General features: G+C 55.2%; 2 protein-coding genes across 2 annotated transcripts; both read left to right on the top strand.

The window, feature by feature from the left end:
• Positions 1 to 2,546: 2,546 nt before the first annotated feature.
• DUSP2 (dual specificity phosphatase 2) lies at positions 2,547 to 4,884 on the top strand. Its single transcript, XM_057742627.1, has 4 exons — positions 2,547 to 3,027; positions 3,125 to 3,237; positions 3,663 to 3,882; positions 3,999 to 4,884. Exons 1-4 carry the CDS (start codon positions 2,640 to 2,642, stop codon positions 4,211 to 4,213), a joined length of 936 nt encoding a protein of 311 aa, XP_057598610.1. The 5' UTR covers positions 2,547 to 2,639; the 3' UTR covers positions 4,214 to 4,884.
• Positions 4,885 to 8,501: 3,617 nt separating this feature from the next.
• Positions 8,502 to 22,549, top strand: ASTL (astacin like metalloendopeptidase). Its single transcript, XM_057743368.1, has 9 exons — positions 8,502 to 8,553; positions 9,235 to 9,360; positions 11,194 to 11,255; positions 12,685 to 12,775; positions 13,215 to 13,332; positions 14,109 to 14,290; positions 17,008 to 17,089; positions 17,180 to 17,334; positions 22,200 to 22,549. Exons 1-9 carry the CDS (start codon positions 8,502 to 8,504, stop codon positions 22,547 to 22,549), a joined length of 1,218 nt encoding a protein of 405 aa, XP_057599351.1.
• Positions 22,550 to 23,577: the final 1,028 nt, after the last annotated feature.

The raw sequence follows: 23,577 nt of genomic DNA, 5'->3' as shown, positions 1-23,577 counted from the left end.
TGCCGGGGAACGGTGGTCCTTGAGGAGGTGGCGCGGGGGGAGAGACGTCCCGGGGCCATGACTCACCAAGGGCGGGGGGATTTTTAGTCAGAGCAGAAGTGGGGGTGGGACGTGGGTTCCGTCTTCTTCCTGCTCTCTTCTTACCTTGAGCTTGGGCTTTCGCTCAGTTATGGGGGTGGGGGTTTCCCTAGTTTGGGAATAGGGGAAGAAGCCAAGGGGAGCCCCTCCTTCATAGCTAAGTGAGGCCTCCTTGAGCCTGGGTTCCAGAGCTGAAAAGGGGACAGCCCCAAAGCCAGTGGCATCGAGGGGGGGACATACACGTAGTCACCTCGGGCAGAAATCACTGGTCCTGGCCAGAGTGCTGGGCAGGGCCCTGGGGACTGTGTCACTGGCACAAGCCTTCGCCAACACACTCCCACTCCCACTCCTACGTGGGACTTCCCAGCAGGGGGCACGCCATTCTCCCCAGGAGGGGAAGAGGCTCAGCCCAGCACGGGGGTCCAGGGTCTGGAGCCTCTACACGGCTGAGCTGAATTTCACTCCTGAGCCAGGATCCCAGCTGGCCGGTCCTGTCTGCTCCCCCCGTGGAGCTGGAAGCCCATGGCTCCCAGCGGAGCAGGGGACGCCCGCCCCATGGGTCAGCAACACTGGACCTGCTCTCCTCTTGTGTGCTCTGTAATTTGCCCCTGGAGTCACCCAGTAAGTCATGTGCCGGGCTGATGCCAAGGATAAGGACCCGTATCAGCCACTGGGATCTGTGGCCTAGACGCCTCGGCTCTGTTGTGGGCTTTGCCACATCAGCCTCCAGACTGGCCTGGGAGGGAGGGACAGAGCATTACAGGTGTCTGGGCACTGGCACAGCCTCAGAGCCTTGGAACCAGTGTGGGTGGGCAGCTGGTCTATTATAAGCTGTCATCTCACAGGTGGGAACACTGAGGCCTGAGAAGATGAACTGCTCCAGGACTCTCTGGAGTCCTTGGGGCTTCTCTCCCCGGCATCCCCGCTGCCTCACAGCACACACAAGCTACCAGCTCTGTCTCTAGCGCTGCAGGACAGATGATGGTCCAACACACACACACACACAGACACATCAACACACCACTGGGAAGAGTTCAGAGTTTACGAGCCAAGTGGAGGGCTTGGGGGTCCACAGTGGGTCCTGGCGCTAGCCCTCCAAGACAGTCTGGACATAGGGGTCTGCAGGAGGGCTGCAAGGGTCTTACAAAGGGCACAAAGCAGGGACTCAGGGGAGTGGGGGCCTAGGGAGCTGAGTTCTGAAATCCCATGCAGCTAGGGTGGGGGCGGGGGCAGCTCCCACGCCAGGGCACTGTCCCCACACACCTGAATGTCCCTGCGGAGTTCAGCTGCCAACATCTCTTGCCGGCAGTCCAGGGGCCCAGACGCCCTAAGCACACCTGGGGCTCACCACATCCGGCCCCAGGACTGGCGGCTGAGGTGGGGGTGGGCAGAAGGGGTGTGGATTACCTAGCTCCCCACTCTTACTGCTCATCACCTTGTTCAAGTCCAGTCCTGGGTCCCTGCTGAACAGGGGGTCTGCTGCAGGCCTAGGGAGGGCTGGGGGCAGGGGGGAGTGGTCACTGGGGGGAGAGTGGGGGAGGCAGATTCTGGTAGTTCTTTTCCCTCTTCCCCTTGGTGAGGCTCCTGAAATTCCCACAAGGCCCCAGGGAGAGCCCAGCAGCGTCAGCAGAGTTTCCCTTCAGAGCTTGCCTGCGACATGAGGAAGTGCTTCACCCTGGGCGCCTGGGGTTTCCCTGCACTCCAGGGGAAGAAGCCTTGTGCCACTAAGAACTGGAAAGTCGTCACAGGCCCCCTGCCTCCCCACATGCCAAGGCCCGGGGTCCTCCCCATGCCAGCATTCAGGGTCTTGGGCCCAGAGGATGAACGTTCTGGCCTAGCTTGGCCACTGAGCAGCTGCAAAACCCCCAGTGCTGGTCTCAGCCAGGAAATGGGGGAGGGGGAGAGGAAATAAAGCCCCTCTTGCCCACGGTCTCTAAGTAGAAGAGAAACGGTGCATCAAAGCACGGCTCGCCATCCTCCAGTGTGGAAATCATCCGTGGAAACAGACATAAGTCAATTTGTATTGTAGTAGATTCCTAGGAGGGGTGAAACCCTGGGAGGGAAAGCGAAACGGGAGAGAAAGCAGGGCGAGGGGCAACGGGCCCGAGGTCTCCGGGGATGCGGATGTGCGTCTGAGTAGCCGAGTGCCCAAGGACTGAGCGGCGTGGAGCAGGTCCAGGGGTGGGGGCGCTCACGAAGAGCCCTGGGGCGCAAAGGTGGGAGGGGGACGTTTGGGCAAACACCTCCCCTGCAGAGCTGGTCCCCGGCTTCCTCCCCCAGCGCACTCCCTCCCCTCTGCCAGCCCCAGTCCCGGGCCCGCCCAGCCTGCGCCTCGCCTGAAGCCGCGGGGGCGGCGCCGGCGCCTTCCTGGTTTGTCCTTGTATGGTGACCCGGGAGGCCGGCCCAAGGCTACTTAAGGCCCAGCGCTGGAGAAGGCGCCCGGAACAGACGGCTCAGGCAGCGCGGCAGCCGCGAGAGGCCGGAGCGCGCGCGGGGAGAGGGGAAAGGAGAGGAAGAGGATCTGGAAGAGGGGAGAGGAGGCTGCCCTGGTGGTGGCGGAGATGGGGGTGGAGGCGGCACGAGAGCTGGACTGCGCGGCGCTGGGCGCGCTCCTGCGGGAGCCGCGGGAGGCTGAGCGCACGCTGCTGCTCGACTGCCGCCCCTTCCTGGCCTTCTGCCGCCGCCACGTGCGCGCCGCGCGGCCGGTGCCCTGGAACGCGCTGCTGCGGCGCCGCGCGCGCGGGCCGCCCGCCGCCGCCCTCGCCTGCCTGCTGCCTGACCGCGCGCTGCGGGCGCGCCTGGCCCGTGGCGAGCTGGCGCGGGCGGTGGTGCTGGACGAGGGCAGCGCCTCGGTGGCCGAGATCCCGCCCGACGGCCCGGCCCACGCGCTGCTCGCCGCGCTGTTGCACGAGACCCGCGCCGGACCCACCGCCGTGTGCTTCCTGCCAGGTGAGCGCCGGCCCGCTCGCGTCCCCCGCCCGCCGCCGCCCGGTCCACGACCCCCGCCCGGCCCTCCAGGCTAACCGTGTCTTGGTCCTCCCCGCAGGAGGCTTCGACAGCTTTCAAGCCTGCTGCCCCGATCTGTGCTCTGAGTCCCCCGGCCCCGCGATCCTGCCCGAAAACAGCTGCTCCGACCCCAGGGCTCCCTCGTATGACCAGGTGAGTTGAGATCAGGGCTCCTTGTCAGTGTCATGCAGGGTAGGCGTCTCTGGGGAAGGAGCCTGCCATTTGTGGATGCAGGAGTCTGTCCACAGTCACGTACGTGTGTGTGTGCGTCTCGCACCCAAATGGTGACACACCTTTGTGTGTGCCAGGTGGGAGTTGCTGGTGTATAGCTCTCTGAGTCTATGTCCTGTTAGCAGCATAAGTTTGGGGTTTGAGGGGAAAGTGTGTATCTGTGCGTGTATATCGCCATGTGTCCCCTTGTGTCGTCCTCATATTCCTGAGTCTGATCCCTGGTCAGGGATCCCTGGCTAAGAGCTCTTCTTGCCTGGGTCAGTCTGCCCTGTCTCTGTCCCCCTGGTGTTCAAGTTCTCCAGGCCAGGGCTGAGATCTCACCACCGTCTCTCCCTCTTCCTGTCCAGGGCGGCCCCGTGGAGATCTTGCCCTATTTGTACCTGGGCAGCTGCAGTCACTCGTCAGACCTGCAGGGGCTGCAGGCTTGCGGCATCACAGCCGTCCTCAACGTCTCGGCCAGCTGCCCCAACCACTTTGAGGGCCTGTTGCGCTACAAGAGCATCCCCGTGGAAGACAACCAGATGGTGGAGATCAGTGCCTGGTTTCAGGAGGCTATTGGCTTTATTGGTAAGAGGTGGGCCTCAGCTTGGGGCTTGGCCGGGCTCCAGGGGAGGGGGCTGGGGCACCTGTCTCCTTCCCTGCCCCCCTTCCCATCTGAGCCACCTCCCGCATTTCCCTTGCAGACTCGGTGAAGAACAGTGGAGGCCGGGTGCTGGTGCACTGCCAGGCGGGCATCTCGCGCTCCGCCACCATCTGCCTGGCGTACCTGATCCAGAGCCGCCGCGTGCGGCTGGACGAGGCCTTCGATTTCGTTAAGCAGCGCCGGGGAGTCATCTCCCCCAACTTCGGTTTCATGGGGCAGCTGCTGCAGTTTGAGACTGAGGTGCTCTGTCACTGAGGCTGGGCCCCACCATGCCGGTTCCCCCAGGGAGGAGGCTCACAGAGCTGCCTGATTCCTGGGGACCGCTGGGGCCCCAGTTCCCCACTGTCCCCTTCACCTCGGGGAGAGCCGCCCCTTCCTTGGAGTTTGAAAAGCCCCAAGGTGGGGGCACTGGGAACAAAGGGATGATGGACTTTCTCACCTGGTGCTCTTCTGCTAGGGGTTTGAGGGCCGGCCCTCATTCCTCATTTGGGAAGGAGGATGGAGGGCATGTCTGCTTCCCTCCTTCCTCTGTCCTCTGGCAGAAACGAACTTGACTCTACGCCCACCACTCCCACTGGCCCCACCACCATGCTGGAGCCCTTGGCAGTCTGAGGGCTCTAAGGAACAAGCTGTGACAACTAGGAACCCTGTCTGGGGGGTGGTCCTGGGGTGGACCTGCCTAGAACCTGAGCCCTGTGCGGGGCTTTGGGAAGTGATGCGGATGCTGTGTCTGGACCTCTGGCCTGCGTGTGTGTGTGAGCGTTTCACGCCTGTGTTGGCGCTGGAAAGTTATTTGTGTTCAACTGACATTTAACACTCCCTCCCCCACTTCCTCCCAGCCCTGTGGGTGGGGTTGGAAACTTAGCACTTTATATTTATGTGGAACATTGAGGATGTGTCAATAAAATATTGTTTTGTTTAAGAAACAACTTTTCAAGCGTCTGGTCTCAAGTCAATGCCTGGGGAAGTGCTTAAAAGCTGTTTCTTAATCAGACCTCATCTTCCGTTGTGTGGCCACGTCTGGGAAATGGAAGGAGGAAGGTGCAGGGGTGACCTCACCTCCCGGCCTGGTCCTCCCTGTGCTGGTGTCTTTGCCAGGCAGCCTTCTGTCTCCAGAGCTGAAAGCGATGGTTTCTGGGAGGCTGGCTCCAGCCTTATTCCAGTTACTGGCTTTGGTCCTGTGAGGGGAGAAGACTGTGTTTACCATGTAGAGCCAGACCCAGCACTGCCCTGGTTGGACCCCACTTCCTTTTTGGAGCGTGTGGATGGATGCTTGTGCGTGTGTGTGTGTGTGCGTGCGTGTAGGTGTGTGTGCATGTGTGTATGTGTGTGTGTGCAGCCGTGCGTGTCTGTTCTTGGCCTGCGCACACCTATGTGTCCTGGATATCCCTACATGTCTGCATGTCTGTGTGTGCCCATGCGTGTGGCTCCCCTGGGCTGTGTATCACGTGTGCCCACGTTGGAGCAGCACAGCCTGTCACCTCTTCTCCCACATCCTGGGGCTGGGTCCCCAGGCCTCCGAATGCCTGTCCCTGCTGGGGCTCATGGCAGCCCCTGATCCAGAGCTCCCCCCTGTCCCCAGAAAGCATGTGGCCTGGTGTCTAGTGCGGAGGACAGGTCACCTGGGATGGGCTTAGTTGCTTTTCACACCCTCCAACTACCACGTCTTCACTGGACGTTTGTTATGTGGCCAGCATGGACCACCGCTGAGACACAGGCCCAGCCTGAGCCAGAAGCAGAGGGTGCTGGAAAGGGGCTGCTGTGACTTGCCCGAGAGTAGGGGGCGCTGAGGCCCTTGAGGACAGCTCAGTGAGGGCCGGGCCTGTGTCAGGACCACTCTGATGCTCCCGGCTGCTCGGAGTGTCATCTGGCTAACTCTATTTTGTCCTTTCAAACTCAGCGCGAGGGTCACCTCCGCAGAACGCTGACACTCACGCGGGTGTTCTGAGTGCCCGGCAGGGTCCACCTGGGGGGGGCCGTGTCGTGCGACAGTTAGGGGGCGTGCTCTGCTTTACTTCTCTGGATTTTAGTTTCCTTGTCTGTAAAATGGGGTTTTGTCACTAGCCCCCACCTCTTAGGGGGGTATTGAGAGTTACCCAAGTCAAACCAGGTAAAGGCTCAGCCTAGCACCCGCACCTAGTAGGTGCTCAGGAAATGGTATCTACGGAAGGCCCGAGAAGCAAAGGTTTTCAGGTGTGTCGTGGTGCGAAGGTTTTCGGGTATGCAGCGGCGCACCTTCACGAGCCTGGACACTCATGAGGGCAGGGCCTGTGGTCTACGCGACCCTGTGTCTGGAGTCAGGCATGGGGTGGGTGCCCACCCCACGGGGCCGAGTGAGGGACGAGGCCGGCTGTGCTGGGCCTTGTTCCCTCTGCTCTGGGGGTGGGTGAGGCACTCCCTGGTGGGGACTGAGCAGCTAGGTGTGGTTATCAGGGCTTCCGCAGGCCCCGAGTGGATCTGTTTGGATCTGCCCACAACCCCCACACCCAGCTCGGGGTGGGTGGGGGGCATCTGGGGCCTTGAGTATCAGAGCCTTCCTGCCCCCCAACTACTTCTTTTTTTAAAATTAATTAATTAATTAATTTATTGGCTGCATTGGGTCTTTGTTGCTGCACAGGGGCTTTCTGTAGTTGTGGCGAGTGGGGGCTCCTCTTCATTGTGGTGCATGGGTTCCTCATTGTGGTGGCTTCTCTTGTTGTGGCGCATGGGCTTTAGGCATGTGGGCTTCAGTAGCTGTGGCTCACGGGCTCCAGAGCGCAGGCTCAATGGTTGTGGTGCACTGGCTTCGTTGCTCCGTGGCATGTGGGATCTTCCTGGAGCAGGGCTCGAACCCATGTCCCCTGCATTGGCAGGTGAGTTCTTAACCACTGTGCCACCTAGGAAGCTCCCCCCAGCTACTTCTCACACACATCAGGACTGGTGGCTGAAGCTCCTGCCCACCACCCGGTACCCCTGCCTGATCCCATCCTACCTCCACCTCACCCCACACACCCCACCCTGCTCCCCCCTCCCCTCCCCTTGTTTTTAAGTTTGCCTTTCAACTAAACTGCGTTTCTTTCCCTTCTTTCCTTTCCCTCCCTCCTTTCCTCCCTTCCTTCTTTCCTTTTAATTTATTTATTAAAATTTTAAAAATTGTGGTAAAAAAATATGTAACAACACGTACCACCTTTACTATTAAGTGTGCACTTCAGTAACGTTACGCGTGTTTGCGCACATTATTGTGAAACAGCCCTCCAGAACTTTTCCATCTTGCAGAACTGAAACTCTTACCCGCTAAACAACAACTCCCCGTTCCCCCTCCTTCAGCTCCTGGCAACTACCGTTCTACCATCTGCCTCTGAATCTATCTCCTCCAGATACCCCGTGTAAATGGAATCCTACACCATTTGTCCTGTCATGATTGGCTTATTTCACTTAGCACAATGCTCTCAAGACAAACTGCCTTTCCGCACGACAAATCTGTCTCGCTGCCCGGCCAGGGTGATTCCGATTATGATTATTTTACTGCAGCAGTCAGCCCCATCCCTCCCTACAAGTGTTAACACCCTGTCCGGGCAGCTGGGCCGCCTGTCTTCATGACGTTCTCCCCATGATTCTGACTCCTACCTTTGGAGAAACACTGGATTCCAGGCAGGGCAGGATGCTGAGCGACCTTGGCTCTGTCGCTTCCCTTCCCTGGGCGTTGGCGGGGAGGGTGCCCCCAAAACCTTCACCTCCAGGATTTAAATCCATGTGGGCCCTTGGCGACCAGACTCTGAGGACGGGCCTTTTGAGAGGCCAAGGGGTACACCGGAGGGGGAATGTGTGTAAGGAGCTTTAGTTCCTGAATCTGTGAAATGGGGATAAATGCCTATTTTTGCAAGCCTGATGTGGGGGTGGGGTCACTGCAGTGGTCAGGTTTCCATATGGCTGGCTTCTCTGGGGGCGCTGGTTGCCCCCGGTGTTCAGTTTGTGAATTTCACTGCTCCGTGCTCTTGGGATTGTTTCCTATTCTGTATGTATATGACAATAAAAGCTTATAAAAATGCAGTGACTGTTTCCTCCTTCCACAGTCAGATTGGGGGCACCTCAGGGTCTCAGGTAGTGTTCCCCCCCCCCGTCTGAGCACGGGGAGGGGGCAGGAAAGGGGTCTCCCCAGCTTGGAGGATGAGGTTCTGCCCAGCACGGCCACCTCTCACCTTTCAGCGATGTCTCTCTGCCCCCTGGTGGTAGGAGGCGACCTGAGATGAGGTACACTCCCAAGGGGGACCTCCACCCCAGGGCGCCTTGTGCTTGGCTTCTCCCTGCCCTCTCGCACACTGCAGCCAGGCCAGGAAGGATCTGACTAGGATCCAGAAGCCTTGGGCCTGGGCGGGGAGGGGGAGCACAGGTAGGAGAGGGCGGGGCTGCAGGGGGAGCTGGCTGCAGAGGGGCTGCAGGTGGGGGCTGGAGACGCTGCTACTTAAGGCGGATTGGTGGTCCTAGGTCTCCGATTAGGCTGTCTCACCTGGCGGGCATTGGTGCTCCTGCCAGCTGAGGGGCCAGAGGGGCTACCGTAGGCAGCATGAGCTTGGGAGGCATCTGGCCGTGGGTGCTGGCTCTGCTCTCTGTACCGGGTAAGTGCGTTGCCTCGCCCTCCTGCCCCCCTCGTCGTGGCTCCCGTCTGCAGAGTGCTGGGAGCGGCCAGGGGGTGCGGCTGGAGTCTACAAGGATGTGAGTTGATCTGCATGGCTCAGAGGATGGGCTTCCAGGGATGTTCCTAGACGTCCGCTCCTGGGGGGCCCAGGGGTACCTCCCGAGGATGCTGGCAGCAGAGGGCCTGCCTGGCAGGAGACAGCAGGAGTGACACTCCAGGAATTCATGCTCTGCTGGCCGTGCCAGGTTTGCCCAGCTTCCCAGAGGCCTGGGCTGAGGAGGGGGCCGGGGGCAGGGTCTGAGGCTAGCCCACACCCCGCCGTCCGTGTGGGAGCCTGAGGCCTGTCCCTGTCTTCCTCCTTCCTGCTCCCTCCCCTGCCTCGTACACACCCAGACATTCAGGGCCGGGGGGCTGCCTTTTGGAGCCCAGTCTTGGTCCCGCGATGGGAGCTCCTTCCTTGAAGTCGTCCAGGCCTCGGCGCCAGGTGGGGCTGATGGGGGAGACCAGGCAGACTCCCAGGACGCCCTCCTGGAGGCCTACCTTTGTGAAGGACCTGGGTCTTGCGGTCTGACACTCTACTCCCACCCCACGTCCTGTCACCCTGTGTCAGCATTGGGGGCACTCTGGCCATCGTACATATGTACCTGTGTGTCTGGGCCAGGTTTCATCCTAGGAGCACCCTCGGCCTCACGCTGCCCAGGAGGCTGTGGGACCAGATTCTCAGAAGACCTCACCCCTGAGGGGACCCAGACGTCTTGGGACAAGGACATCCCTGCGATTAACCAAGGTGAGGGCACTGTGTCTTCTCGTGGGGTGAGGGGTGTGATGTTGTCCATGTGATGTGTGAAAACCACGCCGAGAGCTCAGAGGAGCAGGAAAGTTGGGAGGAAATGTGCCAGGTTGCTTAGTGGGTCTTGGTGAGCTGAGGTTCCACGGGCAACTTCTTAAGTCTATTTTTCTGCATCTTCTCTACTGGGTTGTTACTTTTATAAGAAGAGGGAAAACCAGAGATTTAAAAATATGGAGAGCCCTGGACTTTTATCAGGCCAAGTCTGGTGTTGAAGACTCATCAGTGGCTATTTGGAAACATGTCCACCCTGTACAGGATGACCTGCAGGTGGGAGGCGCTGGGGGTCCAAAGACAAGGAAGCGTGAGGCTCAGGCCTCCCTGCCTGGGGATTTCAGCTGAAGAATGAGAACATGTAGATAACCTGGGACGAAGCTGGTAGAGATAAAGACTGGAGTTCAGAACGCTGGGGGAGCAGGGTGGCGGGCGTGGGGGCGACAGGGGGAGACCGTGCCCTGGGGTATGGGAATCTGCTGGACGTGGTTCGCTCTCCCACCTTGCTCTGTGCGAAGCTCCAGCAGGGCAGTTCGCCACCTTTTGGTCACTGTGACTGGTTCGGGCCATCTCCAGACCAATCTGAGGCTTCCCTGCCTTTGCTTTCCAGTTGCCATGCAGGATTCTCTCTGCTAGGCCTGCTGGTGGCCCAGCTGCCTGTGCGCCTAGTGTAGTACCGGTCGTGATACCCTTTCTCGGGAGCACACACCCTCCCCAGCTGCTGGGAATGTTGGCTGCTAAGGCCTCGCAGCTGGAGGCCCTCGGCCAGGGATGCCTGGGAAGATATTTCCTCCCCTGCCCAGGGCGGCCCATCCACAGTGACTCTACAGAACGTGGGTCTGGCCCCCTGCCTCAAGCGGGGATACGTCTGTGGTGCCACTTGGGGTCCAGAGCTCCTGTGGGGTCAGGCTGGGGCTGCACTCCAGCTGAGCCCAGCTCTCGCCATCGATCACCTGCAGATGGCTCCCCGGCTCAGGATCTGCTGCTAGGGAACGCAGCCTCCAGGATGCCAGGCACTCTTCTAGGATTCCTGCTGGGGCTGATATCCCAGCAAAGAGGCTGTGAAGGGGGCTGCCAGCTGTGGCAGAAAAGGAGGTTGGGAGGGCGGGAAGGGGAGGGCAGGAGCCAGTACCCAGCCCCCTATGGTGGTGTGGGCTGGCGTTTCTCTCACTTGCCACCACGAGGGTTTTTTTTTTTTTTTTTTTTAAACCATAAGAGTCTTGAAGATCACGCCAATGGGTAAGGGGTGAGGTGAGACGGAAGAGCCCAGGGCGTGTTCTGAAGGGTGTGGCTTGGGCTGGAGTGGAGGATGGAGAAGCTGGAAGAAATGTCAGCTTCCTGAGAGTAGAGTGCCTCAAGTGCAGGAGGACGGAGCTGAGACTGGACTTTATTTTTGGCTGCTCCATGCGCATGCGGGATCTTAGTTCCCCGACCAGGGATCAGACCCGTGCCTCCAGCGGGGTCCTAACCGCTGGACCACCAGGGAAGTCCCTGGGACTGGACTGTGTGGATCTCGGGAGAAGTGTGCTGTCCAAAGAGGGGAAGGGTGTGATTAGGCTGAGAAGTGTTGCATACATTTATAGACTGGGACTCAGAGGGGCTGTGCAACTTGCCTGAGGCCACACAGCCTCAATGCCCGGGGAAGCTCCAGCTCCAGAGCCTGAGGAAGGACAGACCCTGGAGTTGCTTGGCCTGGCAGCCAAGGTCTCTGCTGCGCCTGGCCTAGAATCTGTGTTGTGGGGGGCATGGACCCACACGTGTCCCTCCCTTCCTTCCCAGGGCTCATCCCAGAGGAAACCCCAGAAAGCAGCTTCCTCCTTGAGGGGGACATCGTCCGGCCGGTGAGCGTGAGCATGAGGGCACACTCGTGGTTGTGAATAACCTCTCAGGTAGTGTCAGAGGCCTTTGAGCCCACTGCTTGGTGTCATGGGGGTGTGACACGTGAGGGATCCAGCTTTGTTACTCGTCGCTCTTCTTGCCAAAGGCAGAGTGGAAGTTCTGCTAGGAGTAAGCCAGCCTGAGGGAGGGGGAGACTGAAGTGGGGCAGCAGTCATCTCGGGAGGGCTTCCTGAAGGAGGGGGTTTGGACCCTCAAGCCCCAGCTTGCTACCCTACCCTGGGGAGATGCTCAGGGAGTATTGGGCCAAAGGAAGAGATGAGTACATGTTGGCAGAATGGCTGGTGGGGCTGTAGGGAGGTGTTTGTGGTGAACACTGTGGGTGAGAATGAGTGTCTGGGGAAGACAGAACAAGAAGCAACCTAGAAACCATCCTGTCCAGGGAGATGGAGGCGGAGTCAGAAAGGGAGAAGGCTGGATGGGAATTGGGGCGACTTGCAGTGCCATCTTAGGAGACTGGGGATGGCAGAAGGTTTCTGAATAGGACAGTGACCCGGCGAGAGCAAGACGGTGCTGCTGGTCTGAAGATGCCCACCAATGTGGCCAAAGAGCCACGTGGCGGCCCGGGGCAGGGTGAGGCCCCTGTTCCCAGTTACCCAGTGAGTGCAGGGGGTAAAAGCAGAATCCAGTGAAACCTTTGGTACCAGTAGGGCAGGACATGCTAGGGTGCTCTGAAGTCCATGCTTCAGAGTTGGCAGAAGAATAAAGAAAGTTGCTGAGGCTGGGGTGTTGCCTTAGAATCAGCCCGAGGAGGACCGTGTCCCCATCTTCCCACCTGCACATTCAGGGCAGCTCAGCCAGCTCCTGTGCTCCAGGAAGCAGGGGGGGCGCTGCTGGTGGAGATGATTCCCTCTGACCTAGGCCACCTGGGGTGTTGGGACTCCTCGTCATCCTCTTCAGGGGGTATTTTGTCTTGTTTTAAATATTTATTTTACTTTATTATTTTTGGCTGCATTGGGTCTTTGTTGAGGCCTGTGGGATCTTTTGTTGCAGCACGAGGGCTCTTTGCTGTGGCACATGGGCTCAGTAGTTGTGGTGCATGGGCTTAGTTACCCCGCGGCATGTGGGATCAAACCCGTGTTCCCTGAATTGCAGGACAGATTCTTTGCCACTGGACCACCAGGGAAGTCCCCTTGTTTCTCTTCTTGATAGAGCAAGTTGCAAGTTCTTTATCTAGAACAAAGAATTGTGCTGTGCATCGTGTAGCTGGCCTGCTGACTCCCCTGCCTCTATCCCATTTCTAATGACCAGCCACCCTCATGTCCCCGGGGGGCCTGCATCTCACATCTCTAGGGCTCCCGTGGTCTGCAGCGTGGCACCCTTGGGGTGGGAAGCTTGACTGACCTGTGTCCCTGAGCCTCCCTCTCTCCTCAGGGTCCTTTCCGGCTGTTCTCGGCGACCAACAACAAGTGGCCCAAGAATGGCGGTGTCGTGGAGGTCCCCTTCCTGCTCTCCAACAAGTACGGTGAGTGAGCCTGCAGCCCAGTCCCTGGAGCCTCCCTCCCAATGCAGTCTGGGCTTTTTGTTCCCCCTTCCTCTGCATCTTTGCCCCTCTTCCACTGCTACCACCCAAATAGCCCTTCTACCGGAAGCCCTTCTATCCCCATGGGCCCCTGAGCTGGGAGGTTAAAATCCTGGAGGAGCTGATGGAGAAGGTACATCTAGGGACTGTCTGATCCATTTTAAGACCAAATGGTCCAGGGGACCGTGATCTGCCCAAGGTCACACAGCCAGGGTCTGTCTGGAGCCCCACTTTCTTCTCCCCACACTATCACGTGGCCCTTGACATCTTGTTTTAGGGCAGTGATCTGAAGCTCGGTTCCTTCCCTGAGTGCAGACTTTCGAGGGGCTGCAAGGGCTCTAGGGGCTGGGCTGGGGCTTCAGCTGCAGTGTCTCCTCTCCAGATACGCCCAGCCGCCAAGTCATCCTGGGGGCGTTTGCCGAGTTTGAACGCTTCACATGTATCAGGTTTGTTGCCTATGAGGGCCAGAGGGACTTCATTTCCATCGTCCCCATGTCTGGGTAAGTGCTTATGTGTGTGTGGTGTGTGTGTGTGAGTGTGTATACTTGTGCACGTGCAGGGGGAGAGCCTCAGTTTTCTTCTGAGTTCAGCCTGGAATTAACAAAGCCGTTGTGTAAAACCTGCGTCCAGGCCTGTCCTCCCAGGTCCAGAGTTCCCCTGCCCCTCTGAGTGGTCTGTCCAGTGTCAGCTGGACCTACAGATACTCAGGGCAGGAGGGGGAGGAGAGGTGGGCAAGGAGGTGCTCGACCCCTCCTTTACAGAGCCCTCAACTCCATCTCCTGGAAGACTCGTGGTCTGGGGAGTAAGTGCAGGGTTCATGGGACAGACCTGACCTCAGATCTAGGTTCCACAGTGCAGGAGCCAGGTGACTCTGGCAAGTCCCTTAACTTCTGAGCCCCTTCTGCCTTCACTCTGAAATAGGGGTGATGGCAACACTGCTTTCCTAGCTTGTTGGGGGCCTAAGAGAATGTGGGTGACAGCTTTGACTCTGGGCTCCCCACATGGACATGTTCATACAATGAGCTGCTTCTGTCATCCGTGTTAGCATCAGTTCCCATCAACTCCTCACAGTGCAGGCTGGAAAGGGGGTTCCAGGATCCCTTCACAGAGGGCCAGGCAGTGAGGGGACCTGGGAGCAGCAAGCTCGGGACCACAGCCCAGGATGGGGACTAGCTGTTGGTGTTCACTTATCCCAGGTCTTGGGAGGAGGGTCGAGGGGCCTGGGTCTACCGATCCTCTGGGCCGGTGCCCACTCAGCGCTCTCACGGCCCTGCAGGTGCTTCTCGAGCATAGGGCGCAGTGGAGGGATGCAGGTGGTCTCCCTGGGGCCCAGCTGTCTCCAGCGGGGCCCGGGCATCGTCCTGCACGAGCTCATGCACGTGCTGGGCTTCTGGCACGAGCATTCACGGGCCGACCGGGATCGCTACATCCGTGTGAACTGGAATGAGATCCTCCCAGGTGAGCCAGGTGGTACACGGGTGGGGGAGGTGGAGGGGAGGTAGTCCTGCGGGGAGAAGGTGGCAGGCAGGGTCCAGGCCTGAAGAGCTGCCTGGCTATTTGGGAGTGGTTGTCCATCTTCCCTTCTACCTGCCTGTCTCGCCTGGGGAAGGGGGGTTCCTGCTTCCCTCTGAGACCTGGAGAATAGTCCAGATGCTGCTGCTCTGGGCCCTGAGCCTTCACTGCCACCCATAGTTGCCCCGAGCGAGTGAGGGCAGCAGCTTGCTCTGTGTCTCTTTTCTCTTCACTGACACTGACGGTTACCTGAGGATGGAGTTGATGGGCTTATGACTTGCTCACTTGTACTCAACCAGCAGCCCCTCATGCCCCAGACGCTGCTGTGGGGAGTCGGGGTAAGGGCTGCGTTCCAGCTGGGGTGCTGAGCCAAGACAGAAGTCCTGGAGGTAGTGGGCTGTGTGTGCCAAGCGCCAGATGCAGGAGGTGGACGGCAGCCCTGTAAGCGCCCAGTGTCTGTGAGATGGATGCTGGTGGGCACATGGGACAGAAAGTACAGGGAGACCAGGTCCTAAAAGGTGGCAGTGGGAAAGCCCAGGCTGGTCTGGGGAGTGGGCCACTGCATTGGATGCCAGCAGTTGTGTGCTGGGCATGGAACCGGGGATCTGACTCCAGCAGTGGTGAGAGCCTGCCCTTTGGCAGAGGGGGCAGCCTGATGCAGGAGGTGAGGGGAGTTGAGACAATTGCATCATGAGGGAGGGGAGCAGAGGAGGTAAGTGATAATTTGGGTTTGGGGGTATGGAAGCAGAAGAGTTGGAAGTCTTCCTGTGAGTGGAGGGCTTGTGGTGTCAGCGCCTTTGCTGCTGCTGCTGTGGGGTTAGGCAGGTGAAATGGTCAGGGGAGGATGCCCAAGATAGCGACCAGCATGCATGGATGCCCCCCACCCCAAGAAGGGGATGGGAAGATGGGCAGTACCTCTCAATGGGATGGAGGATGGAGCTTGAGATCAGAGATTAGTCTAGGAAGTAGGGAGGCCATAGTGACACCATACCCTGAGAATAGACTATAATCCTTTTAAGTGCTCATGGAGGGACTTCCCTGGTGGTCCAGTGGTTAGGATCCTGCACTTCCACTCCAGGGGGTGTGGGTTCAATCATTGGTCATGGTGCAGCCAAAAAAAAAAAAACAAAAACAAAAACCCAAAACCAAACAAACAAAACACTTAAGTGCTCATGGAATTCCTGTAAAAACTTATGATAGTCATAAAAACTTCCAACTTGATAAAGAGTTAATACAAATGTTTTGATCATGATGTAAAAAGGAGAAACTAATAACAAATCAGAACAAAAAATTTTATCCAGCTGGAAATTAAAATTTAAAAAACAGCAAACCTTTCTTTTAGCTATGGAGTTAAAGAAATTGCAGGACTTCTTTAAGCTTGAAAACACATTAGAACCAATGGTTCACAGCTAAAGCAATCCTCAGGGAAAATGTGCAGACTAAAATACTTATATCAACAAAAATAGAGAACAAATTAGGCATTTCAATCCAAGTTAAGAAAAAATGAAGGCAGGAGGGAATTAGTGAAGGTAAAAGCACAAATTAGTGAGTTAGAAAACAAACAGCACTAATAATCAGAAAAGCTGTTTTTTTTAAACAATAAAACAGGTTAAACACTAGCTACCCTAATGGAAAAATATTGCTTAAGAATGGAGAAACATGAGAATACATTTGTACTTAGTTAATATGTACAGAACAAACTGCTAAAATATGCGAACTAATGACAGTAATTAACTGTGGCGGTAGGGAGGTGGGAACTCGGAAGGGGGATGGAGTGGGAGACTTATGTATTTTAAGATTTTCTGACTTTGGACCAGATGAATCTATTGCCTATTCAAAACTATGTTTAATAACTTCAAGGTTTTTGAAAGGAAGAAGTAAGCTCTCTACAGGGCAGGTATTTTCGGGCAGGCGATAAAGGTGTTAGAACGCCTTTTTTAGTGGTGAGGAGGCTGCTGGTGGCCGTGGTGGGTTGTGGAGGTGGCTGGCTGGGCCTGGGGGGTTTGGAGGGCGCAGCTGTTCTTTCAGAGGCTCACTGTGAAGGCAGGAGAGGGGCTGAGGGAGGGAACCTTGCCCCTCCCAGGCCTGGAGGAGCCAAGTGACAGGGAGAAGCAGGTGTTCTGGCCAATGGGGAAGGGCTGGACTCCACACCCGGGTGGGGGGAGTGGGTGAGTGCTGCTGGCCCGAGGCAGGGAGAGCGGGTGGGTTTGCTTCTGGGAGTGGGATGTCCCCACCGCAGATGATGGGCTCGCAGGTCTCTAAGGCTGGGGGTGGGGAGTAGGCACTTCATCTCGCCGGTAGGGGGCGTCCAAGACGCTGAGCAGCGTGTGACTTCGTGGAAGCTGTAGGTTGTATCAACATAAAGTTAGCCTCAGATAAGGTGAGCTTGAGAGATGGAGAGAAGTCTTAAGAGGTGATGGCAGGCCAGCCACCAAGTCCCTGCGCTTGCACATCAGCTGGTGCAGGTATGGAGCCCACCCAGGATACGGAAGAGACAGGGATCAGGGATCAGTGATCAGCACGGGGGTGGCGGGCGGGGAGATGCATCCCTGGCTGTAGCTTTGGACCCCTCGGCTCAGGTAGGTTATACATTTCCAGGAACCCCCTATCACCTTCCCTTCCTCCCCCGGCCCTCTTCCCCTATCGCCAAATGCTTTTTTCAGGCTTTGAAATGAACTTCATCAAATCTCGGAGCAGCAATATGCTGGTGCCCTATGACTACTCGTCAGTGATGCACTATGGGAGGTGAGGACCTTTCCTTGCCTCCTTCCCTCTGCGCTGCCCTGCCAGCCCCTGCCGTGGTCTCGACTCAGGCCCCTGCCTGCTGGGTTTCAGGCTCGCCTTCAGCCGGCGTGGGCTGCCCACCATCACGCCGCTTTGGGCCCCCAGTGTCCACATTGGCCAGCGATGGAACCTGAGCGCCTCAGACATCGCACGGGTCCTCAGACTTTATGACTGCAGCCCGAGTGGCCATGACCCCCGTGGGAAAGGTGAGTGACAGGGCGCAGAGTGATTTGGGGAGCTGCAAGAAGACTGCTGTGTTGAGGTGGTGTTCGTGAGGGTCCAGTGCTAGGAGGTGAGGCTGCAGAGGTGAGCAGGGGGAGATCACCAGGGCCTCACCACAGGAGATGCAGGAAAAGCACTTGAAAAAAATTAACACTCACCTGTGATCATAAAAACTGTTAGCAAGTTGGAATAGAGGTCACTTTCTTAACTTTAATGTATCTGCCAAAAACCCAGAGCAAAGTCATTTTTAATGTCAAAACATTAAAATCGGGACCAAGACAAGTTTTCCCACTATTGTCCCATCTATTCAACAATGTAGTGGAAGTCTTAGACATTGTGGTATGGCAAATTGAAAGTCTGAGGGAACTTTTAATTTGGGGAAGGAAGCAAAAATTGCCAGTATTCACAGATGACTACATTGAAAGTAACAATCTATAAACAAATTACTAGAACTAATAAGAATTTTTAAAGGTAAATATAATCAATATATAAAAATCAGTTGTATTTCTCTATATCAATAGTTAGAAAACATAATTCTTAAAGATACCACTATAGTAGTAAAGTCCTAAGGAATAAATCTGACAGAAGCTATATAAAAGTGTCTATGGAAAAAGTTAACTTATTGAAATCATTAAAGAATACTTAAGTAAATACAGAGATGTATCATATTAAAAGGAAGACAATATAAAAATGTAATTCTCTACTGATCTACAGATTCAATAAATTCCCACTGAAAATCCCAATAGATTTGAAGATCTTGATAAGTGAGTCTAAAATCTGTATTAAAAATGCAAAAGGCTAATAATAGCCCAGACACTCCTGAAGAGAAAAAAGTGGAGGGACTGCCCTACCGGATATGAAATTACGTAGATTATAAAATATCTTTATATAAATACATAGCATATAAATAAGTAAATGCATATATCCATATATGTACACAAAATGTATATAAAATACCTTTATATAAATGTACAGCATTGGTAAAAGGGTAGATAATTGCCCACTGAAACAGAATGGAGAGTCCAGAAATGAATCCTACTCAGAAGCAGACACTTGATAAAGGAGCATTGATCACTAGGGAAAGAATAGGGTAGCCATTAAATGGCTCTAAGACAATGAGTTATCCATTTCACTTTATTTTTTATTTATTTTTGGCTGCATTGGGTCTTCATTGCTGTGCATGGGCTTTCTCTAATTGTGCTGAGCGGGGACTACTCTTTGTTGCTGTGCGTGGGCTTCTCATTGCAGTGGCTTCTCTTGTTGTGGAGCATGGGCTTTAGGCGCATGGGCTTGAGTAGTTGTGGCACCCAGGCTCAGTAGTTGTGGTGCACGGGTTTAGTAGCTCCGTGGCATGTGGGATTGTCCCAGACCAGGGATCGAACCTGTGTGCCCTGCATTGGCAGGCAGATTCTTAACCACTGGGCCACCAGGGAAGTCCCAGTTATCCATTTTAAATGAATTCTTAGTTCATCATGCACAGAAATTCTAGATGTATACAAGACTTACATGTAAACAAAAAAACTCTAAAACTTTTTAGAAGAAAATATAGTCAAATGTCTTCATGACCTTGGAATAAGTAAGGATTTTTTAAATAAGACCGGCAACATGAGCCATAAAGCTGGAAAAATTAAAAAATCGAACTACACTGATCATATAAACACTCTTTATTGAAAGACATAAGAATGAAAATGCAAGTTACAGATCAGAAGAGAATTTAACACATAACTAACTGTACTCAAAGTATGTAAAAAAAACTTTTACAACTAAGAAAAAAACCCACAAAGTAGAAAAACGGGCAAGAGACTTAACAAGCAATTCACAGAAGAAACCAAATCGGGAAATGCAAGACATTTAATATCATTAGTAACTGGGGAAATGCAAATGAAGACCACAATACCATTTTATACCCCCTAGATTGGTGGAAATTTAAAAGTCAGATACTACCAAATACTAATAAGAATATGAAACAATGATAACAACATTCGTACTCTGCTGATAGCAGTATAAACTGCTGCAACCACTTTGGAAAACAATTTGACATCTTGTAAAATTGAAGTGTGTATACCCCGTGACCCAGATCCTACTCCTAGGTCTTGCTGCATGTGTGTACCCCCAACTCCAGCTGTAGGCAATCACTAATCTACATTCTGTCTCCATAGGTTTGCCTACTCTGGACATTTCATATAAATGAAATCACACTATGTGGTATTTTGTGACTGGCTTCTTTCACTTAGCATCATGTTTTCAAGGTTCATCCATTTTACAGCCTATATCAGTACAGTTGACCCTTGAACAACGTGGGGGTTAGGGGTGCTGACCCTCCATGCGGTCACATCTGCCTATAACTTTACAGCCAGTCCTCTGCATCCGCGGATTCAACTGGCCATGCAGTACTGTAGAACATTTATTGAAAAAAAAAAATCCATGTATAAGTGGATCCATGCAGTTCAAACTTGTGTTGTTCAAGGATCACCTATATACTTTATTCATTTTTGTTGTTGAATGATATACCACATTTGGTTTATCCATTTATCAAAGAATATTTGGGTCATTTCTATTTTTAGGCTATTATGAATAATGGTACTATCAACATTCACGTACAAAATTTTATGTGGACATACATATATTTTTGCCTTTGGATATACTTAGGAGTGGAATCTCTGGGTCCTTTGGTAACTCTGTATTTAACTGCTAAATTGTTTTCCAAATTGGCTGCACTGTTTTTTCATTTCCACCAACAATGTACGAAGGTTCCAGTTTCTGCAAGCCCTTGTCAACACATTCTTCTGATTATAACCACCCCAAGTGGGTGTGAAGTGGTATCTCATTGTAGTTTTGATTTGCATTTTCCTAATGACTTTGATCATCTCTTTGTGTGCTTATTGGCCCTCTGTATATCTTGTTTGGGAAAATGTCTGTTCAAATCCTTTGCCCGTTTTTCAATTGGGTTGTCTTTTTATTGGTGAGTTGTAAAAGAGTTCTTCATATATTTCAGATACATGTCCCTTATCAGGTATATCATCTGGAAATAATTTGTCACATGTTATACGTTAACTTTCTAGATGGTGTCCTTTGAATATAAACATTTAAAATTTTGATGTGAAGTCCATCTTATCTATTATTTTTCACTGTGCTTTTGGTGTCATATCTAAGAAGGACTTGCCTAACTCAAGGTCATGTAGAATTTAATCATATGTATTTTGCAGATGACCATCCAGTTCCAGCACCCTTTTGTAGACTTTTCTTTCCCATATATAATATCAAATACTACATACCTTTTTAAAAATTAAAGAATAGGAGACATGGCAAGAGCTTAGTGGGTAACTGTTTGAGAGGTTTGATGAGCGTGAGGAACAGAATTGAGAGGTGGTTAGAAAGGGTCATGGGTCAATGGAAAGTTTACCAAGATGGTAGACACACAACAAGTTTGGATACTGAAATAATGACCCAGTGGAGAAGAGGGAATGGATTCAGGGGACAGAAGAATATCTAGAACATTTGGGGAGAAGCTGCTCTTTTTGGGAGCTGGGGAGCTTCCTTGGACGTAATGGGAAGGAATAAGATGGGAGCAGATCCGAGTTTGCAGGCAGATCTTGATGTGCAGATGAGGGGCTTTGGTCCCAGGCTTTGATGGCATAAAGAGTGAGGTGAGGTCTCCAGCCGAGAGGCTGGGGAGAAGGGGATGGATGGGAAGGAAAATGTGTGCAGCTGCCGACTGGAGAGCAGGAGAGGAAACCTGGGAGAAACACGTGGCCAGGCCGCAGGTGGTGCTGGGCAGCTGGCGGAGGCGTGGTGTAGGTTAGTCACCTGGTCCTCTAGGACTGCGGTGTTGTGGGCACTTCTGACAGAGGGGGAGGTGCCTGAAGATGTCTCCAAGGGAGGGACTGCAACGAGGCTGTGGAACCCACAGCAGGTGAAGAGAGGGGTTTGGAAGCGAGGAGGCTATGGAGTCAGAAGACAGGGTTGGGGACTCAGGGGGGCTGAAGGATTGTGATTCTGAAGTGAGTGGGCTGGAGGTAAAGGAGGCGGACGTCAGAGGATGGGCAGCCGGGACCTGAGACTTCGGTGGGCGTGGTCACTGCAGGTCCAGGCAGGGAGTGGGGCTGTGAAGAAGTCACTGGTTGAAGTGTGTCAGGTCAGATCGGTCAGTGTCCATGGATGGAAGATATGGGCTCATGGGGAAGTCTTTGGTGGGTGGGCAGGAGTGATAGGGATGAGGGCAGTGCTGGGGGTGGGGTGGGGCAGGGCCGACCAGCCAGACAACTTGGGCCTGAGATGAAGGCTTACACAGTAGCCGGTGGTAGCCAGCCAGGGTCCAGGAGTGGCCGTGAAGGGCCAGCAAGACCCACCCCGCTGAGCACACGGGCCTGACGGTGCCCATGCGTGTCCTGCTGCCGCCCGGGGTTTGGGTGTAGCTGCAAGTGTAGGAGAAGCTCTGGAAGAGGCCTTGGATGCAGGTGAGAGGTGAGGTGTTGCCATGTACAAGCAGCCCTGTGGGGGTTGGGTGGCGAGGGCTGCGGTGCTAGATCCGGGGGTTTGACCATCAGAGCAGCTGGGGGTGTGGGTGGGAGGTCATAGAAGATCCTAGTGGCCTGAGCTTCTGAGGGTGACCTCTGGGGCCAAGCGAGGAGGGAATGGATGGCTCTGTGGTCCTTGTCTCTAAGGGGAAGTTGGGAATTAGGGTCTCGAAGGTATTGGGCAGGAGCATGGCAGGAGCGTGGCGGGTTGTGGTATCCTGGGAGCTGAGTTCTAGGTCACTGTGAAGGAGGCTGAAGGGCCTCTGGCTCTTGCAGCTGTGACACACTGTCCTTTTGAGATTCTGAGACATAAGCTGTCTTTCCTGCTCTAGGGCTCCAGACCCACAGCAGTGGTAGGAGCCCCACTGCTGCGTCTAGACCATACCTGCAGCAGCTTCTGAAGGCATTGCTGGCGGAATCCCGGAGTTCTGACCCCAGTGGCTTCGGGGCGGAAGGTCAGCGTGGTGCTGCTGGGCCTGAAGAGAGCTCACGCGTGTGGAAGTCCCCTGCCCTGAGGAATTCTGGTGCGGAGGCCTCTGCGAAGCCACCTCAGGCCCCCCTAAGGTCAAGGCCTGGAGCAGTTGTTCCCGGCATTGCCCTGGGGCAGTCCTGGCAGGCCCAAGGGCCCTCTGTACCCCTAGCCCCATCTCTAGAAGCAGAAGACCAGCCAGCACCCATCTAGGCTGTTCCGGGGGACCCTGCTCTGACAGGAGCCCCTGCACTCAGAAAACACTTCATAAGGACACCCAGAGGTCAAGCCTGTGGCTTCTGTCCGCAAGTGGGGAGGGCATTCTCTGCCCAGAGAGGCCAGGTTGTGTAACCTCTGCCCCTCTGGGCAGCACCCCTGTCTTCAAGCCCCTCTGGCTACCCTGACCGAGGCCCAGGCCTCTCCCTCTGCCTCTTCCTTCCCTGTTATGTTCCCCCAAAGGCTCTTGGGGACAGGAAGACTCTCTAGGTCTGTCAGGGGAAGGCAGGCCTGTTGGGGGATGCCTGACTCTGCCCGCTTATCTTCTGCCCCAGCCCTGGGAGAAGTGTAGGAATGGGAGGTGACTTCTCCAGGGCTCTAGGACAGGAATCTGGAGGAGTGGGTTTCCCTGAAGGCCCCTGGGAGCCCTCCTGTAGCTAGGGACCAGTCCCCCGGTGTGGACTAAGGGTACCTCCACCTCTGCCTCCGGCCGGCCTTGGGGGAGGGGTGCCCTGTGGCTGGGACCCTGGGAGCAGCCACCCTCCCTGATGTTTGAGTGCTGGGAACGTGGCTCTGTAGCCACAGCCTCCAGCCCTGCTCTCCAAGAGGCTTTCAGAGCCCAACTTCCTCCCCTGCCACCCAGGGAGTTGAAGAGGTGGGGGCCCTCCATGGCTGCACATGGGAAACTCGGCAAGAACGTGAGGACCCTGAAGTCAGGACTCACAGCTGCTGTCACCCTGCATTACTGTTTCCAGGAGCCTTGTCTCTACCTGATCCCGTGCCCGTGCCTGTCCCCCCCACCCCACCCTACCCCCCGCCCAGGACTTGGCCAGAGGAGGCCCTGGAAGGTGGGAAGGGGCTGTGGGGTCACCCTGCTCATCTTCCTTTAGCGAAGCCCACTCCTCTTCAGCTCCTGGCCTCCCCTGCAAGGGCTGTTCCAGGGGCAAAGAAAGTCTCCAGGGATGCCCGTGGGCCCCCAGTGGTGCTCTCCTCGGGGCCTGCTTGGGGTGGGAGGGGAGCAGGAA

Source organism: Hippopotamus amphibius, chromosome 7 (genome assembly GCF_030028045.1).
Source record: "Hippopotamus amphibius kiboko isolate mHipAmp2 chromosome 7, mHipAmp2.hap2, whole genome shotgun sequence".
In the NCBI taxonomy this organism is placed as follows: Eukaryota; Metazoa; Chordata; class Mammalia; order Artiodactyla; family Hippopotamidae; genus Hippopotamus; species Hippopotamus amphibius.
The sequence above is the reverse complement of the archived record's forward strand: the minus strand, read 5'-3'. Positions and strand labels throughout refer to the sequence as shown.

What these genes read in the sequence shown, in the direction of transcription:
- ASTL (XM_057743368.1), top strand. Translation starts at nt 8,502, where the DNA reads ATGAGCTTGGGAGGCATCTGGCCGTGGGTGCTGGCTCTGCTCTCTGTA. An exon ending in GGCTCTGCTCTCTGTACCGG is followed by an intron (nt 8,554 to 9,234) that starts GTAAGTGCGTTG and finishes TGTCTGGGCCAG; the next exon opens with GTTTCATCCTAGGAGCACCC. An exon ending in AGGGGGACATCGTCCGGCCG is followed by an intron (nt 11,256 to 12,684) that starts GTGAGCGTGAGC and finishes CTCTCTCCTCAG; the next exon opens with GGTCCTTTCCGGCTGTTCTC.
- DUSP2 (XM_057742627.1), top strand. Translation starts at nt 2,640, where the DNA reads ATGGGGGTGGAGGCGGCACGAGAGCTGGACTGCGCGGCGCTGGGCGCG. An exon ending in GGGCTCCCTCGTATGACCAG is followed by an intron (nt 3,238 to 3,662) that starts GTGAGTTGAGAT and finishes CTTCCTGTCCAG; the next exon opens with GGCGGCCCCGTGGAGATCTT. An exon ending in GGAGGCTATTGGCTTTATTG is followed by an intron (nt 3,883 to 3,998) that starts GTAAGAGGTGGG and finishes TTTCCCTTGCAG; the next exon opens with ACTCGGTGAAGAACAGTGGA.